The 17368-nt window shown below is 48.6% G+C and overlaps 2 protein-coding genes across 6 annotated transcripts in view; one reads left to right on the plus strand and one right to left on the minus strand.

Annotated features, from left to right (window-relative positions):
* Positions 1 to 5536: 5536 nt before the first annotated feature.
* mrpl14 (mitochondrial ribosomal protein L14) lies at positions 5537 to 11471 on the minus strand. 2 transcript variants are annotated; one of them, XM_052024167.1, is made up of 3 exons: positions 11383 to 11471; positions 7571 to 7736; positions 5537 to 6053 (listed from the first exon to the last, which is right to left on the minus strand). In XM_052024167.1, exons 2-3 carry the CDS (start codon positions 7636 to 7638, stop codon positions 5687 to 5689), a joined length of 435 nt encoding a protein of 144 aa, XP_051880127.1. In that variant the 5' UTR covers positions 7639 to 7736; positions 11383 to 11471; the 3' UTR covers positions 5537 to 5686. The 2 variants fall into 2 exon arrangements, with proteins under 2 accessions (XP_051880127.1, XP_051880126.1); XM_052024166.1 differs by having other exon boundaries at positions 7571 to 7733; positions 11383 to 11460.
* A 361-nt stretch (positions 11472 to 11832) lies between these two features.
* The window catches only part of LOC127574799 (CSC1-like protein 2), a 156979-nt gene continuing 151443 nt past the window's right edge, over positions 11833 to 17368 (plus strand). For 2 of the 4 annotated variants that reach the window (XM_052024165.1, XM_052024164.1), the window contains exon 1: positions 11879 to 12098. The gene's annotated coding sequence lies outside the window, so the exon portion shown is untranslated. Of the gene's footprint in view, positions 12099 to 12440; positions 12463 to 17368 lie in introns of all 4 variants that reach the window. The other 2 variants (XM_052024163.1, XM_052024162.1) reach the window with 2 other exon arrangements.

The raw sequence follows: 17368 nt of genomic DNA on the forward strand, positions 1-17368 counted from the left end.
ACCCTGAGCATCACCCTTTCACCAAACACCAACCCCACCAACCCCCCTCCCCGATCTCTTGACTGCCTTTCTGCTGCTGGATGCAACCAAGCTCTGTGATTCAAATGCCTGCTGGAATCAGAATCAGATTTATTATCACTGACGTATGACGTGAAATGTGTTGCTTTGCGGCAGCAGTACAGTGCAAAGACATAAAAATCTATAAATTACAGAAATAAATAGTGCGAAATAAAAGGAATAAGGAGGTAGTGTTCATGGGTTCACGGACCGTTCAGAAATCTGATGGCGGAGGGGAAGAAGCTGTTGCTGAATCATTGAGTGTGCGTCTTCAGGCTCCTGTACCTCCTCCCTGATGGTAGTAACGAGAAGAGGGCATGTCCCAGATGGTCAGGATGCCGCCTTCTTGAAGATGTCCTCGATGGTGGGGGGGTGGGGTTATACCCGCGATGGAGCTGACTGAGTCTATAACCCTCTACAGCCTCTTACAATCCTGAGCATTGGAGCCTCCATACCAGGCGGTGATGCAACCAGTCAGGATGCTCTCCACCGTACACCTGTAGAAATTTGTAAGGCTGACCTGCCGTCCCAGAGGCAATCCCCGCACATCTATGGGGCCCCTCAGGTAGTGTATTTATTATGGCACACTAGGTTTAACCAATTCCTGCTTGTCTTGCTGATTTAAAGCATCTTTGATGCACATTGATGGGGAGAATGAGCGGAGACCATGTGTGCTAAATACCATTTTAGAGTAGTTACAAAAAAAGAAGATATTGTACAAATGTTCTGTGGATGGCAGCCGTGGGATCCTAGGTTTTATAAGCTGGGTATAAAGTGCTGGGCGAGGAGAAGGATACACTAATACGTTTGACCCCCTGCTTGAGATAAATTGGTAAATTGGATTATTGTCACATGTACTGAGGTACAGTGAAAAACTTGTCTTGCATACCGTCCATGCAGATCAATTCATTACAACGGTGCATTGAGGTAGTACAGGGTAAAACAATAACAGAATGCAGAATAAAGTGTTACAGAGAAGGTGCAGTGCAGACAGACAATAAGCTGCAAGGTCATAACAAGGTAGGTTGTGAGGTCAAGAGTCCATCTTATCATACTAGGGTATCGTTCAATGGTCTTATAACAGCGGGATAGAAGCTGTCCTTGAGCCTGGTGGTACGTGCTTTCAGGCTTTTCTATCTTCTGCCGATGGGAGGGGGGAGAAGAGAGAATGTCCGGGGTGGGTGGGGTTTTTGATTACGTTGACTGCTTTACTGAGGCAGCGAGAAGTAGTGTCTAATTCTGGCCACATGGGTCATTACAGTTTTAGACACAGTTCAGAGGTGTAATTCCATTAATGAGGGAGTTACGTAGACAGATTGAGAAAGATGAACGTGTTCTTCATGGAAGACAGAAAGCTATAAGGAGCTTAACTGCATTACTAAGATGGAGTAGATGGAGGGAACAAACTTACTACAGCAGATAGATCAGAGGGCACAAACCTAAGGTGCTTGACAAAACAATAAGAGACAACAATGTGATGTAAAATTAAAAAGGAATTGCAGCGAGTGGCTAGGATTTGGAATGTACTGTCTGATAGAGTGATTCAGTAACATTCAGTAATTGCCTTTACAAGTGAGCTGGAGAAATCACCGTGGAACATGGGGAAAGAACATGAAGCAGGACTAATGGGATTGCTCTTTGAAAAAGGCAATGTGGATGATGGGCTGAATGGCCTCCTTTTTATGCTGTACTCCAGGGCAAAAAGAGCAAAGAGCCTCCCAGCCATCCCACCCACCTGCCCCATCAAGCTTCCCCTGCCCCAAGTGTGGCAGATTCAGTGGATTCTGCATGGAGTTCTGAGAACTGGAATGGGTGCAGGTGACCCTCCGCCCCAGGGGACAGTCTAGGAAGATCCGCAACATCTCGTCCAAATTATGGATACTGAGTATAGAGGAATAGAGGGAGCACCCCGTCTACAGATCCCTTAAAGTATTGGGATGGTTAGATAAGGTGGTTAAGAAGGCATATGGGATATTTACCTTCATTGGTCAAGGCACAGCATACAAAAGCATTGGGGTCTCACTGAGGTAGATTTCTTTATTAGTCACAGGTACATCAAAACACACAGTGAAATGCGTCTTTTTGCGTAGAGTGTTCTGGGGGCAGCCTGCAAGTGTCACCACACTTCCGGTGCCAACATAGCACGCCCACAACTTCCTAACCTGTACGTTTTTAGAATGTGGGAGGAAACCGGAGCACCTGGAGGAAACCCACACAGACACACAGGGAGAGCGTACAAACTCCTCACAGGCAGCGGCCGGAATTGAACCCGGGTCGCTGGCACTGTAATAGCATTATGCTAACCGCTACACTACCGTGCCTGCACAACATTAGTCAGGCCACCATAGAATAATCTACAGTTGTAGTAACCATGATAGTGAAACGACATGATAGCACCTAGGGAAATGCAGACACGATCTCGAAGACTAGGGCTGGGGAGTTATAGTTATGAAGAGTCTGCTGCTGGGGCCATTTTCTTTGGAAACAGCACCAAGCAGAGATTTATTTGACATGCATAAAATTAAGAGGGGCCTACACAGGGTAAATAGAAAGGACCCATTTTCTTTAACAGATAGGGCATTAATGAGGGGGCAGAGCCATATTTTCTAGCAGCTCAGTGAAACACAGGCCAAGTCACACAATGGCAGAGTAACGTCCAACAAGGAATGTAGCAGTGACATCACTGGTAAATGGCCTTATAAACAACAGTGATGGAAACCACAACACTCCCCCTGTTCACCTGCAGAACCACAATTACAACTGCACATTTTGAGTCTTAGATTAATACAGCACGGCAACAGGTCCTTTGGTTCAACCCATCCAAGGTGCACACTTAAGCCAGTCCATTTGCCTGCGTTTGGCCCATATCCGTCTAAATCTTTCCTATCTATATACATCCAAATGTCTTTTAAATGCCGTTATTGTATCCGCAACTACTTCCTCTGTTTTTTTACAAAATAAACTTTATCATAATAAAAGACAAACTATATACAATTACAAAACAGTGCCAACCTTTACATTCTTGTACAGATCATTCATTAGTGTTACCTTTTTATATAGAAAAACAGCACCGATGCCACACGTGTGGCTCCCTGGAAGCTACCGGTCCCGTATTTACAATACTTAGGGGCTTTCTCCCTGTCCCCGCCCCTCCCTCTCCAGTGGCAGAAGAACCCTAAACTGTAGTCCTTCCCCACCGAGCCTTTGCATTGGCTGCACCCAGCTTCAGTGCGTCCCTCAGCACGTACTCCTGCAGCCTGGAATGTGCCAGTCAGCAGCATTCCCCTACTGATATCTCACAGTGCTGGAAGACCGACAAGTTTCGGGCAGACCAAAGAGCGTCTTTCACCGAGTTGATGACCTTCCAGCAGCAGTGGATGTCCATGTCTGTGCGCGTCCACAGGAACAGCCCGTAGATCAGAGAATCCTCTGTTACGCTGCTGCTGGGGATGAACCGTGACAAGGACCCCTGCATCTTTCTGGCAGCTTGCTCCACATACACACCACCCTCTGCGTGATGAAGTTGGCCCTCAGGTACCTTTTAAATCTTTTCCCTCTCACCTTAAACCTATGCCTGCTGAGTTCCTCCAGCATCATAGTTTTTCATATAGATTCCAGCATCTGCAGTGTCTTACTTCTCTTCTCTTAAACCTATGCCTTCTAGTTTCTGTTTCCTTTTCCCTGGGAAAGAGGCATTGACAGGACAAGAAACATATGCATGTCTTTAAATATGTAGGGATCGAATTTAAGAGCCGCAAGGTAATGATGCTGCTGTATGAAACTCTGGTTAGACCACTAAGTGTCCAGTTCCGGTCGCCTCATTATAGGAAGGATGTGGAAGCATTGGAAAGGGTGCAGAGGAGATTTACCAGGATGCTGCCTGGTTTAGAGAGTATGCATTGTGAGGAGAGACTAAGGGAGCTAGGGCTTTACTCTTTGGAGACAAGGAGGATGAGAGGAGACATGATAGAGGTGTACAAAATATTAAGAGGAATAGATAGAGCGGACAGCCAGCGCCTCTTTCCCAGGGCACCAATGCTAAATACAAGAGGGCATGGCTTTAAAGTAATGGGTGGGAAGTTCAAGGGAAATATCAGAGGAAGGTTTTTTAACAGAGAGTATTTCCTGTATTTCAGATGGCCCCATGACCTCCCCTCAAACTCACACAGTTCCACAGAGTCCAGTCCCTCTCCACCCAGCTGTCGTTGCATGCCCGATCCGTTCATCCAACCGAGAGAAGCTGTGCCTTCAGTGAACACCACTCGCTTTGGAATTCCCTGCCTAGCTCCCTCTGCCGCACCATCTCAAGGGCTTCCACAAAATCCAAACATTTTATCAAGGCTTCATTGTCCCATTTTGCTTCCCCCATCCTAAACTGCATTTGTTTCTTTTTCAGCAAAGACGCAACTTTGGTGTTGATTAACAACTCTGCTGCACAGGTTGACTCTGTGGTTAAGAAACCATACGGTGTATTGTCCTTCATCAATCGTGAAACTGAATTTAGGAGCCGAGAGGTAATGTTGCAGGTATATAGGACCCTCGTCAGACCCCACTTGGAGTACTGTGCTCAGTTTTGGACATCTCACTACAGGAAGGATGTGGAAGCCATAGAAAGGGTGCAGAGGAGATTTACAAGGATGCCGCCTGGACTGGTGAGCATATCTTCTGAAAACAGTTTGAGTGAACTCGGACTTTTCTCCTTGGAGTGACGGAGGATGAGGGGGGACCTGATAGAGGTGTATAAGATGATAAGAGGCATTGATCGTGTGGATAGTCAGAGGCTTTTTCCCAGGGCTGAAATGGTTGCAATGGGTTTAAGGTGCTGAGGAGTAGGTATAGAGGAGATGTCAGGGGTAAGTTTTTTACTCAGAGTGGTGAATGCATGGAATGGGCTGCCAGCAATGGTGGTGGAGGCGGATACGATAAGAGACTTTTGGATAGGTACATGGAACTTAGAAAAATAGAGGGCTATGGGTAAGCCTAGTAATTTCTAAGGTAGGGACATGTTCCGCACAGCTTTGTGGGCTGAAGGGCCTGAATTGTGCTGCAGGTTTTCTATGTTCTTCAACGGTCCTCTCCAATAAGGACAGGCCGTTCGGCCCCTTGAGCCGGACTCACATTTGAGTTACAAGGTGGGATGGTGGAGGCAGGCACAACATTTCAGACGAAGGTAAGCACTTGAATCTCCAATGTACAAAGTGAAGTGTTGGTAAATAGGGTTAATATAGATGGCTATATGATTGTCAGCGTGCCGATAGTGGACCAAAGGGCCTGCTTCTGCACTGTGTGGTTCGATAAGATGGTAACAAAAGTGGGGCAGAGCCCAGAGATATAGACCCATTGGAGTTACCTTCCAACCAGACCCTGCAACACAATAATGCTTAGTACACACTAAAAGGAAAATGCTGATATAGCAGTTTGCAATGGGAAAAGCATGACCAAATATCATGGTGACAGAAAGAAGTTCACAGGCAGCAAGGACTTATAAAAGTTTTAATGCACAGACAAACATTTGATATAACTAAACCAACTTCAAATCTTGGAACAAAGTAGCAAGAACGGCAGACATTTAAGCTGCAGGAAGTGGTTGACACTTTCAGCATGACAGTCAAGAGTTGGTGATTCCCAATCAGACAAATTTCTGAGCGATTGCTAGTACTTTTGAATATTCGCCACCCAGCTTCCGCAGACTGGTGGGGATAGGCACCTTGATGCGCGTCCCGGTTGGGTTCCCGTTGTCTTCGATGAGCACCACGTTGTTGGAGTCGAACCTGGGTGTCATCCGAGGACCGGGCATCTTGTGGCCGACAATCAGCGCCTTCTTCTTCTGCCCTTTGATGGCCAGCAAGATCTTGTCTCCTACTTTGCCAATGCCGTTTTTGGTGTACACGTGAATGCACTTGGGTGGCCTGTGATACGGGGTATTGCCGAGGGAACTGTTGTCCACGACCCGCACCCTGGTCATCTTCTGTATGGCTGCACAGACTGCTGAGGTACTAAAGCGAGGGACGAGAGGGAAAAGTGGCTTCAAACATTAAATAAAAATGCACTCTCACAGTCAGGGCTGAAGCCCTCCAGCCACCACCCACCACGCCATAACTTACTCTACTGCTGCTTACACTTATGCACAGGTCACACTCATACCTCACACCTACCGAATGCAGAATGGCTGCATCAATGGCAGAATGATCTCAACAGCAGCATACAACATGGGACAGCAGGAGTCAAAATGTAGAAGAGCAATTAAAGTTCACTATGGGTTGGTAGGTTAAATGGCCACTTTAAATTGACCCCAGTATGTGGTGAATGGCAGAATCCTCTTCTATCGGGTAGAAGATACAGGAGCCTGAGTGCACTTACCACCAGACTTAAGGACAGCTTCTACCCCACTGTGATAAGACTATTGAACGGTTCCCTTATACGATGAGATGGACAATGACCTCACGATCTACCTTGTTGTGACCTTGCACCTTATTGCACTGCACTTTCTCTGTAGCTGTGACACTTTACTCTGTACTGTTATTGTGTTTACCTGTACTACATCAATGCACTCTGTACTGACTCAATGTAACTGCACTGTGTAATGAATTGACCTGTACGATCGGTATGCAAGACAAGTTTTTCCACTGTACCTCGGTACAAGTGACAATAATAAACCAATTCCAATCTGGGGGGAGTTGATGGGAATGTGGGGAGAAAAAAATGGGTTAGGGTGGGATTAGTGTAAATATGGGTGCTTGAAGTTTCTGTGCTATTTCTCTTTGTGGATCTATGGCTTAGATGGTGGCAGATGAAAAGTTTGTGGGTTCAAGTCCCACACTGGAGACTTAAGTAGAGGAAGCTAGGCTGTCACTCCCACAAAGGGAATGCTGCACTGCCAGCAATACCACCCTTCAGAGAAACACCAAACCGAGACCCAGTCTGCCTGATGGTTGAATGTTAAAGGTCCCTCGCCCAATGCAACAAAGAGCATAGTGGTGGGGCAGTTCCAGCAGCCCAGGTTCGATCCTGACCTTGGGTGCTGTCTGCGTTGAGTTTGCAAGGGCTTCATTTCCCCAGGTGGTCTGTTTCCTCACAGGGGTTACTCCTTCAGTGGCTAGGCGGCAAGAAAAATCAAGGGGTAACTTATAGGAGCCAATTAACCTACCAGCATATGGATTAGAGGGGAATAAGTGGAAGGGGACCAACGAGAATGCTCTGAGAGGCAGCACAAACTTGATGCCCTAAATGGCCTCCTATATTGTAATGAAGCATTTAAAATAAATCTCTTGTGATACCCTAATGCCTGTAAATGATTGTCACATTGAACGACATAAATGACTGCACCCAGGTCACGTTGTGTGTGTACGTGAAAGCTCTCGGGGATGCGGTTGAGAGAAGCAACGGCCCTGTACGGTGGGAAGCTTTTATTCCTTTCAAGTTATGCAGAAATAATTGTGCCAGTGTGATGTTAAAGAACAGTCTGCAAGCTGTTGACTGGAATCACTGAATTTTTAGACAAATGATGCAGTACCTGAACATCCGGCTCATTGCTTCTGCTGTATGAGTCAGAGGCACAAAGCCTTTTGTGAACAGCGCCATTGGGAATGTGAAGATGACAATAATTACAACGGGAAGATCCTGAAGATGTTGGAAAAACAGAAAGTATTGGGAACGCTCAGCAGGTCAGGCAGCATCTGCTGAGAGAAACACAAATCAATCTTTCAGTTCAATGACTTTTCATCAGTTTTCATAGATATTTATTCATTTCTATTTTAAAAAACACAAAGTTAGGCTGAGGCGTGGCACACAGACACAGTGGCTCTAACGTTGCTTTCTCCAGCCCATTTCCTCCTGGATTAAGAATGACTATTAGATAGTTGCCCAATCTCACACCCAGCTGCTCTATTAATGAGTTTAGAGTCATACAGCACAGAAACAGGCCCTTCAGCCCAACTGGTCCACACTGGCCAAGATTCCCATCTAAGCTAGTCCCATTTGCCCGTGTTTGGCCCATATTCCTCTAAACCTTTCCTATCCTGTACCTGTCCAAGTGTCTTTTAAATATTGTTAATGTACCTGCCTCAGCCACTTCCTCTGGCAGCTCATTCCATATACAGGCCACTCTCTGGGTGAAGAGGTTGCCCCTCAGGTTCCTATTAAATCTCTCCCCTCTCCCCTTAAACCTATGTCCTCTAGTTCTTGATTCCCCAAACCTGGGAAAAAGACTGTGTGCATTCACCCTATCTATGCCCCTCATGATTTTATACACCTCTATAGGATCACCCCTCATTCTCCTACGCTCCAATGAAAAAATTCCCAACCTGCTCAACCTCTCTCCATAACTCAGTCCCTTGAGTCCCAGCAACATCATTGTGATTCTCCTCTGCACTCTTTCCAACTTAATGGCATCTTCCATATATCAGGGTGAGCAAAACCGAACACAATATTCCAAATGCAGCCTCTCCAACACCTTGTACAACTGCAACATAACATCCAAATTTCTATACTCAATGCCCTGACTCAATATGCTGAAACTTGTATACTCAGTGCCTATTCAGTCCAGATATAAGGACTCGACCCGAAACATCGACTGTCCATTTCCCTCCATAGATGCTGCCTGACCCACTGAACTCCTCCAGCTTTTCTGCATGTTGGGCAGGCACAGTAGTGTAGCGGTGAGCATAACACTTGACAGCGCCAGCGACCAGGGTTCAATTCCCGCTGCTGCCTGTAAGGAGTTTGTATGTTCTCCCTGTGTCTGTGTGGGTTTCCTCCGGGTGCTCCGGTTTCCTCCCACGTCCCAAAGGCGTACAGGTTAGGAAGCTGTGGGCGTGCTATGTTGGCGCCGGAAGCGTGGCGACAGTTGCAGGCTGCCCCCAGAACACTCTACGTAAATGATACATTTCCCTGTGTGTTTCGATGTACGTGTGACTGATAACAAGATCTTAATCTTAAAAAGATTCCAGCATCTGCAGTCTCCTGTGTCTACATCCGCCCAATACTCAGATGCCCGGCATAACTCGCCAATTCCACATCCACTCCCCCCCCCCCCCCCACCCATATGCAAGACAAGAGGTTATACGCCCCCCACCCCCATTTAGGGTGGCGACGAGAGGGGATTTCCTGCCTGACGAGTTTGGGGACCAACCTCTGCACTGCTCTACGGGGGGGGGGGTAAGACCGGGAGGTGCTGCAAACACTCGGCTGCGGTGGGAGGGAAGTCAGCGCCCAGGACCGGGGACCGGTCGCTGTCCAAGTAACGGGGTCACACTGCACTGTCTGGTGGGTGCAGCCGCCTCCAAGGCGCCTTGCAACTTCCTGCCTCACACTCCGCCCACAGATTATTTGCCCACCTTCCCCCCACCACCCACCCCATCCCTCCTCCCTCCCCCCACCACCTACCCTGTCCCTCCACCACTCCCTCCCCCACCACCCCATCCCTCCCCCCACTGCCTACCACCTCCCTCCCTCCACCACCACCACTCTCTGTCCCTCCCCCCACCGCCTACCACCTCCCTCTCTCCCCATCCCTCCCCCCACCGCCTACCACCTCCCTCCCTCCATCCCTCCCCCCACCACCTACTACCTCCCTCCCCACCTACCGCATCCCTCCCCACACCATCCATCCCTCTCCACCCAGCCCTTCCTCCCATCCATCCTTCCCCCTCCCATCCATCCCTCCCTCCCCCATCCATCCCTCCCTCCCCATCCATCCCTCCCCCTTCCATCCATCCATCCCTCCCCCCTCCCATCCATCCCTCCCCCCTCCCCCTCCCATCCATCCATCCCTCCCCCCTCCCATCCATCCATCCCTCCCCCTCCCATCCATCCTCCCCCCTCCCATCCATCCCCCCTCCCTTCCATCCCTCCCCCCATCCATCCATCCCTCCCCCCTCCCATCCATCCCTCCCCCCTCCCATCCATCCCTCTCCCCTCCCATCCATCCCTCCCCCCTCCCATCCATCCATCCCTCCCCCTCCCATCCATCCCTCCCCCCATCCATCCCTCCCCCCTCCCATCCATCCCTCCCCCCTCCCATCCATCCCCCCTCCCCCCCCTCCATCCCCCCTTCCCCCTCCCATCCATCCATCCCCCATCCCATCCATCCCTCCCCCTCCCCATCCATCCATCCCTCCCCCTCCATCCATCCCCCCTCCCATCCATCCCTCCCCCTCCCCATCCATCCCCCCATCCATCCATCCCTCCCCCCTTCCATCCATCCCCCCATCCATCCATCCCCCCCATCCATCCATCCCCCATCCATCCCTCCCCCCTCCCTCCATCCCCCTCCCCCCTCCCCCTCCCATCCATCCCCCCTCCCCCCTCCCCCTCCCCCTCCCATCCATCCCCCCTCCCCCCTCCCATCCATCCCCCCTTCCCCCTCCCATCCATCCATCCCCCATCCCATCCATCCCTCCCCCTCCCCATCCATCCATCCCTCCCCCTCCCCATCCATCCCCCCATCCATCCATCCCTCCCCCCTTCCATCCATCCCCCCATCCATCCATCCCTCCCCCCTTCCATCCATCCCCCCATCCATCCATCCCCCCCATCCATCCATCCCCCATCCATCCCTCCCCCTCCCCATCCATCCATCCCTCCCCCTCCATCCATCCCCCCTCCCATCCATCCCTCCCCCCCTCCCCATCCATCCCCCCTCCATCCCTCCCCCCTTCCATCCATCCCCCCATCCATCCATCCCCCCATCCATCCATCCCCCATCCATCCATCCCTCCCCCCTTCCATCCATCCCCCCTCCATCCATCCCCCCATCCATCCATCCCCCCCTCCATCCATCCCCCATCCATCCCTCCCCCTCCCCATCCATCCATCCCTCCCCCTCCATCCATCCCCCCCCATCCATCCCTCCCCCCTCCCATCCATCCCTCCCCCTCCCCATCCATCCCCCCATCCATCCCTCCCCCCTTCCATCCATCCCCCCATCCATCCATCCCCCCCATCCATCCATCCCCATCCATCCATCCCCCTCCCCCCCATCCATCCCCCCTCCCCCCCTCCCCCTCCCATCCATCCCCCCTCCCCCTCCATCCATCCCCCCTCCCCCTCCCATCCATCCCCCCTCCCATCCATCCCCCCTCCCATCCATCCATCCCTCCTCCCATCCATCCATCCCTCCCCCCTCCCCATCCATCCCCCCTCCTCATCCCTCCCTCCCCCTCCTCATCCCTCCCCCTCCCTCCTCATCCCTCCCTCCCTCCCCATCCCTCCCTCCCTCCCCTCCCTCCCTCCCTCCATCCATCCATCCATCCATCCATCCATCCATCCATCCATCCATCCATCCCTCCCTCCCCCTCCCACCCCGTCCCTCCGGTCGGTAGTTACCGGGATCGGCGGGAGAAGCCGCACAGCTCCCGCACCCAGGCCCCACCGTACGCACTGACGCAATACGCTGCCTGGCAACCATGGCAACGCCGCCGCGCCCCACCCCTTTCTACCACAACAGTTTTTAAATTTGTTTTCAGTGCAGCCAGCGTCTTTCCTTACGTGACCTCTAATGTAATATCTTAGTAAACATGGTATATTATGATTTTTTTAATTAATGGGGCGGGGTAGGTGACGTCATTCGCACTGGAAGAGCGGGTGGCCGGAGAGGACGGGCGCGCCTCCCTCGGTGACGTCATTACGTTGGAAGGGTTGGGCGGCCGGAGCGGACGGGCACGCCTCCCTCGGTGACGTCATTACGTTGGAGGATGGGTGCGTTGAATCCGGAGCCTCTGGGTGACGCCATCCCGCTGAGGGCGGAGGGATGAGGGACGTCCCGCCGGTGACGTCATGACGTAGGGGGTTGGTTGAGGAGGGCGGGAGGGTGAGCGCTTCGGCGGCGGTGGCGGCTCCTCCTTCGTCACCTGCGGTCCCGGGACACGTGTTTATCCCCTCCCCTCCCTTCGCCGCCGGAGCGTCGGAATCCCGCAGCCGGCGGACTTTTGCGCCTGGTTATTTGTTCTGTATCGTTCCCGCTGTCTGCAGCTTTAATGGAGTCCGGGGCCGAGCGGCGAGCTGGTTGCTAAGGGCCGGCTGCGGTGGCGACGTGCGTGCAGGTAAGCGCCCGGCCCGCCGGCCGTACTGCTGCCCCTGCCCCGGGAACCGTGTGCCCGGCCGGCGGTGCTGCCCCTGCCCCGGGAACCGTGTGCCCGGCCGGCGGTGCTGCCCCTGCCCCGGGAACCGTGTGCCCGGCCGGCGGTGCTCCCCGGGAACCGTGTGTGTGTGTCCGTCTGCAGAAGCCGGGCTCCCGGTCCCATGCAGTGTTGCAGAGGATGCACCAATGCTGCATTTCCCCAATGCAAAAGGAATTTCGATTTAACTTTTTTTGCAGTAATTAAAAAAAGCTGCTGTTTTGTTTTCCTCCCAATTTCTAATTTTCCACTCCACTGGATCGATAGAAGGAAACGTATTTTTTTAAAGGTAGATATTATATGGCTTTTGTGCTTCGGCGTTAAATATCTAGGCAATAGAAGGGAGAGTCACCGCCTGCTATGAATAATTTCAGTTCATTTTGCATTTGTAAATCCGTCAGCTTTGCACTTGTGTCCTGTGTCTGTGGAGAAGGTTGGAAAGGATAAAGATTGCTAGGATTTTACGTACTCGAGCTTGTATTTGTGGCCTTCAGTGCAAAGAGGGAAACGGCTCCACCTGTAAGCTAGAACTGTGTTTGCATCAGCAACATTTTAATCCTCTTAAATTATGTGATCGCCATTTGAGTTATCAGCAATGAGTAATATTGTACGGCGGTAAAAGGTGCAATATTTTATACTACTCGATTTGGTGGTTTAATCAACCCATCGTATTTTTTTAAGTAATTCATGGCGCAGTCAGCGATAATTAGTATAATGTTCTCCTGAATAAAGTGCTTTACTGTTGACGATTTGATTATTTTGATCGTTTCTCTTTCGCTGACTGCCGAGTTGAATACGAGGCGGCAAACACTGAAAGCTGGATACGTGAATTGAAAATGGGTTGTGTATGGAATAGAAACCTTGGGATGGGGTGGGGGATCGAAACCCAGGTGAAGGACCCTGTGTTGATCTTTGGATTCTCTATTTTGATCGTTTTCTATTGTTAATTGTCTCGAAAGTGCTTATCCACGTTAGATCATGGTTTTGACTAGATCTCATCCAATCCTTTTTGTTTTCTTTGCACAACTTATTTATTCTGTAATTTATAGTTTCTTTGTACTGCTACCGCGAAACAACAAATTTCACGTCATATAAAACAGTGATAATAAACCTGACTGATTCTTTAATTCTCATTGGTATAAATATTCACAGACTGTTTATATTCTGAAATTGTAATGGACTGTAAATCTGTCCATTAAAAGTGACAAATCTGGCGCTTTTCTCTTGTAAATCCCAGAGTTTGTGTATGGCGGTAGCCTGTCAGTGTCCAAATAGTGCTGTCATCCAACATATGAGCTTGGGACATCTTTCTTTCCTTCTGTGCTGTTGAAGGCCATGTGTATGTGCTTTCTCTTTGGGGTCATCCATCGCATAAGTATGTTGTCAAATCATGAAGAGGTTAGAGAAGAGAGAGTGAGAAGTAGTTTGCAGAATGGGTCTTAATGCAGTAGGGCATGTCAATTAAAATTTTTGTCACTTTGTTAGGGCGGGAGAGATTTTAATTAGAAATTTGGTAAACATGTTTTGGGATGTATTAAAATTTGAGTTATGAATAGTTGCATTACTTCTACTGCTAAAAGTAATTAAACAGTGATATGGATATTCCAGTCATTAATATTTGCTAATGTTCATTTACTTTGTTCTAAAAGGTTGGTAGTCTTACCAAAACACATCCAACTTGGCATTAAGATCCTGGTTTGATTGGATTACAACCTCAACTTCACATTCCTGTCCACCCCTTTGCTTATCAGTTCTATCTACCTATCCCTTGATTTTCAAATACTGTCTCCACTGCCTTTTGAGGAAGAGAATTCCGGAATCTCGCCACCCTCTGAGAGGGAAGGATTCTCTCTTCCTCTGTTTTTAAATGGACAATCCCTTATTTTTAAATAGTGACCACTAATTCTCGGTGACCCCCTAATCTTTTCCATATCCACTGTCAAGACATCTTATGATCTTTAGTTTCAGTCAAGCTCCCTCTTGCTCTTCTGAACTTTAGGCTGACTCTATCCAACCTTTGTATGATAACCTCTGCCTTCCTTCTCTGAAGTGTTAACACAAGCATCTTTCCTTTAAGAAGATAGTTGAACTGAAATGAGGTATGCGTAGTGAATAGAAATCTTGAAGTAGGGGAGGCAGAACAAAAGGCCAGAAGCTAACTTGAACTAGTTATGTGATGTGGGATTTGTTTTAAAATATGCAGATGCTCCTCGTTCAGCAACATCTGTGGACATACATCACTAATGGAATCAACACCATTAGCATCACAGAGGTAACCAAACGGCAACAGTGCATTATGGAATGACTTGCACTTATGAAGCAAATTTTGCCTCAAAGTATTTCCCAATTGCTTGAAGACATAGTGAACAAATATAGCATCCATTTTTTTTCAATCTCCAGAGCACCACAGGTTGACATGGAAGGAATAACTTCAATTTTTGGTGGCATTAATAGAAGAATTTTGGTCTTGTCGTCTGGTAAACTTTCTTAGTGATGTAAAATTAACTGAGTAAGGGCCACAAATTCAAGGAACATCTCTCGCCCTCTCCCACACGTGGGACTGCAGTAGAATTTCAACCCGGGTAGCCTCTGATATGGATTTGAAACTGCTGCTTTTTTCTTAAAGGGGGCAAGCATGCCACAAACTGAATCAAGTCGACACTACTGTGGTCTGTGTCAGTAGAGTAGCCATAATTGTTTCTGTTGCACACGCTGGCTGTTGTTCCTTGTGCGGCTTTGTTCGTCATTCAGTGAGAAGCTTCCTCTGTGATGCACCGAGAATGATCAAATGTATCTGTCGTCACTTCTTGCTCGCCTGCTGTCTGGACTTGTATTAGCTTAGAGACCTTGTTCCTTTCCCTGCTTAATAATAGATGCAGAGAGTGAGCACTTTTTGTGCTTGAACAGTTAGTACTGTACTTGTTGGATACAATTAATGGAGTGTTGTCCAGTGGAAATTAAACTGGACAGACATCAGTGTGTGGGAATTGCAAATGATCTGCCAAATAAGTGATTATTGATTGTGGGGTGGCTAGCACCAGTAACAAGGCCGCCTTGTTACCATCATTAGAGATGCTTCTATGTCAGCTTGCCTCGTGTTGGGTTACCTGATCTTTCAAATGTAATGAACACTTAAAAACATTGTACTGAAACAGAGGATACCAATGTGTGGCATATCTATAGCAAACTCTAGGTTTGCGATATAATAAAATGGTCTGTCTTTTCAAAAAAATGTTTATTCTCAACTGCTATTAGCCTAGTCTCATTTGAAGTTGCCCACCTTTTCACGGACTCTGAACTTTGTCACCTTTGGTGATTTTCTGACAATTCCCTTTACTCTTGGTTTGCTGCCTGGGTTCACCTGTGGGCCACTGGATGAACCTTGCCTCTCAAGATTGTGTTCACATATCATTTCGGGGATACAGGTTCCTCCTCCACCCCCCCCCCCCCCCCCCCCCGCCACGTGATCTGTCTCTGTCTTGTGTGAAGATATAGTTGCCATCATGTGATTTTTTTCCGTGTGTTTTTGATGTGAACATCTGTCAAACTCTTTCATTGTCCAGGGATGGGCGTACATGTACTCCAATTTAGAATCAACACAATACTGAGAGAATTGGGGTTTATCTGCCTGTAGTGCTGCCTTTCCAATGAATCATTAAATAGAGGCTTTGCCTGTCCTCTTGAGGTGGGTGTGGAAGTCACATGAAGCTATTCACAGTACAGCAGGAGATTCTTATCTTTAACCAAAGTGTAAAACTGATCACTTAGTGAGAGGGGGTAGGTTCAGAACAGACATGAAGGGTAAATTTTTCACTCAGTGGTGGATGCCTGGAATGTGTTGCCTGATAGGATGGTGGAGGCAAATTCATTGGGGGCTTTTAAGAGGGGCTTGGATGGGCACATGAATGAGAGGAGGATGGTGGAGGCAAATTCATTGGGGGCTTTTAAGAGGGGCTTGGATGGGCAGATGAATGAGAGGAAAGTGGAGGGATATGGGCATTCTGTAGGTAGGAGGGAATAACTATATCAGCACAACATTGTGGGCCGAAGGGCCTGTTCTGTACTGTTTTCACATTTCCATTTTGCTACGTGAAAATTAACTCCTTTGTACGGTTCCACATCAAAGATATTCTTTAGCTATGAAGTGCTTTAGTTTCCTAGACGACAACTGTTGTTCTTCTGTATAAACCTTCTAACCCTTTTTTGTGTTTTACTACATTTCTCCCAAAAACTTTATCTGGCACCCTAAAGTCCTGTGGTCATGATAAAAGTCAAAAAATAAACTGCTGGAAGAAAACAGGTGAAGCAGCATCCTCATAGACAAAGCAGCTCTAAGTCATGTTTTTCTGTTTCCTTGGGTTGCTATATCAGGCAGTAAACATAGAAATAGACAATAACTTCAAACCAGAAGGAAGTTGTATATATAAACATCAGGCACACAATAATGACTGCACTTCAAATTACTTCATTGTAATGTACTCTCTAGCCATGAAGGCACTCAAGAAATGCCGTCAGTGGGAGTGCTGCACTGATGGAGGTGCCTATCACAAGAAATGCAGTCAGAGGGAGTGCTGTACTGATGGAGGTGCTTATCACAAATGCAGTCAGAGGGAGTGCTGCACTGTTGGAGGTGCCTGTCACAAGAAATGCAGTCAGAGGGAGTGCTGCACTGTTGGAGGTGCCTATCACAAGAAATGCAGTCAGAGGGAGTGCTGTGCTGTTGGAGGCACCTATCACAAGAAATGCAGTCAGAGGGAGTGCTGTACTGATGGAGGTGCTTATCACAAATGCGGTGAGAGGGAGTGCTGCACTGTTGGAGGTGCCTGTCACAAGAAGTGCAGTCAGAGGGAGTGCTGCACTGTTGGAGGCGCCTATCACAAGAAATGCAGTCAGAGGGAGTGCTGCACTGTTGGAGGTGCCATCTATTGAATGAGAAATAAGGCACCATTTGTTCTCTTAGATGAATGCAGGTATTGCAGAGAACAAAAGGGTTTTTTCCCTGGTAACAATAATTTTCCTCCAACCAGTACCTCGAATAAATCATCTTTCTGTTTAAGTGCTGTTTGCTGGATCTCATTCTGTGCAAATTTGCTGTCGTGTTTTCTACATCACAATGACTGTACTTCATTGTAAAGTACTCTCTAGCCATGGAAGTGCTCAAGAAATGCAGGGTTTTTTAATATGTGAGCTGGCAA

Source organism: Pristis pectinata, chromosome 10, assembly GCF_009764475.1.
Source record: "Pristis pectinata isolate sPriPec2 chromosome 10, sPriPec2.1.pri, whole genome shotgun sequence".
Taxonomy (NCBI): Eukaryota; Metazoa; Chordata; class Chondrichthyes; order Rhinopristiformes; family Pristidae; genus Pristis; species Pristis pectinata.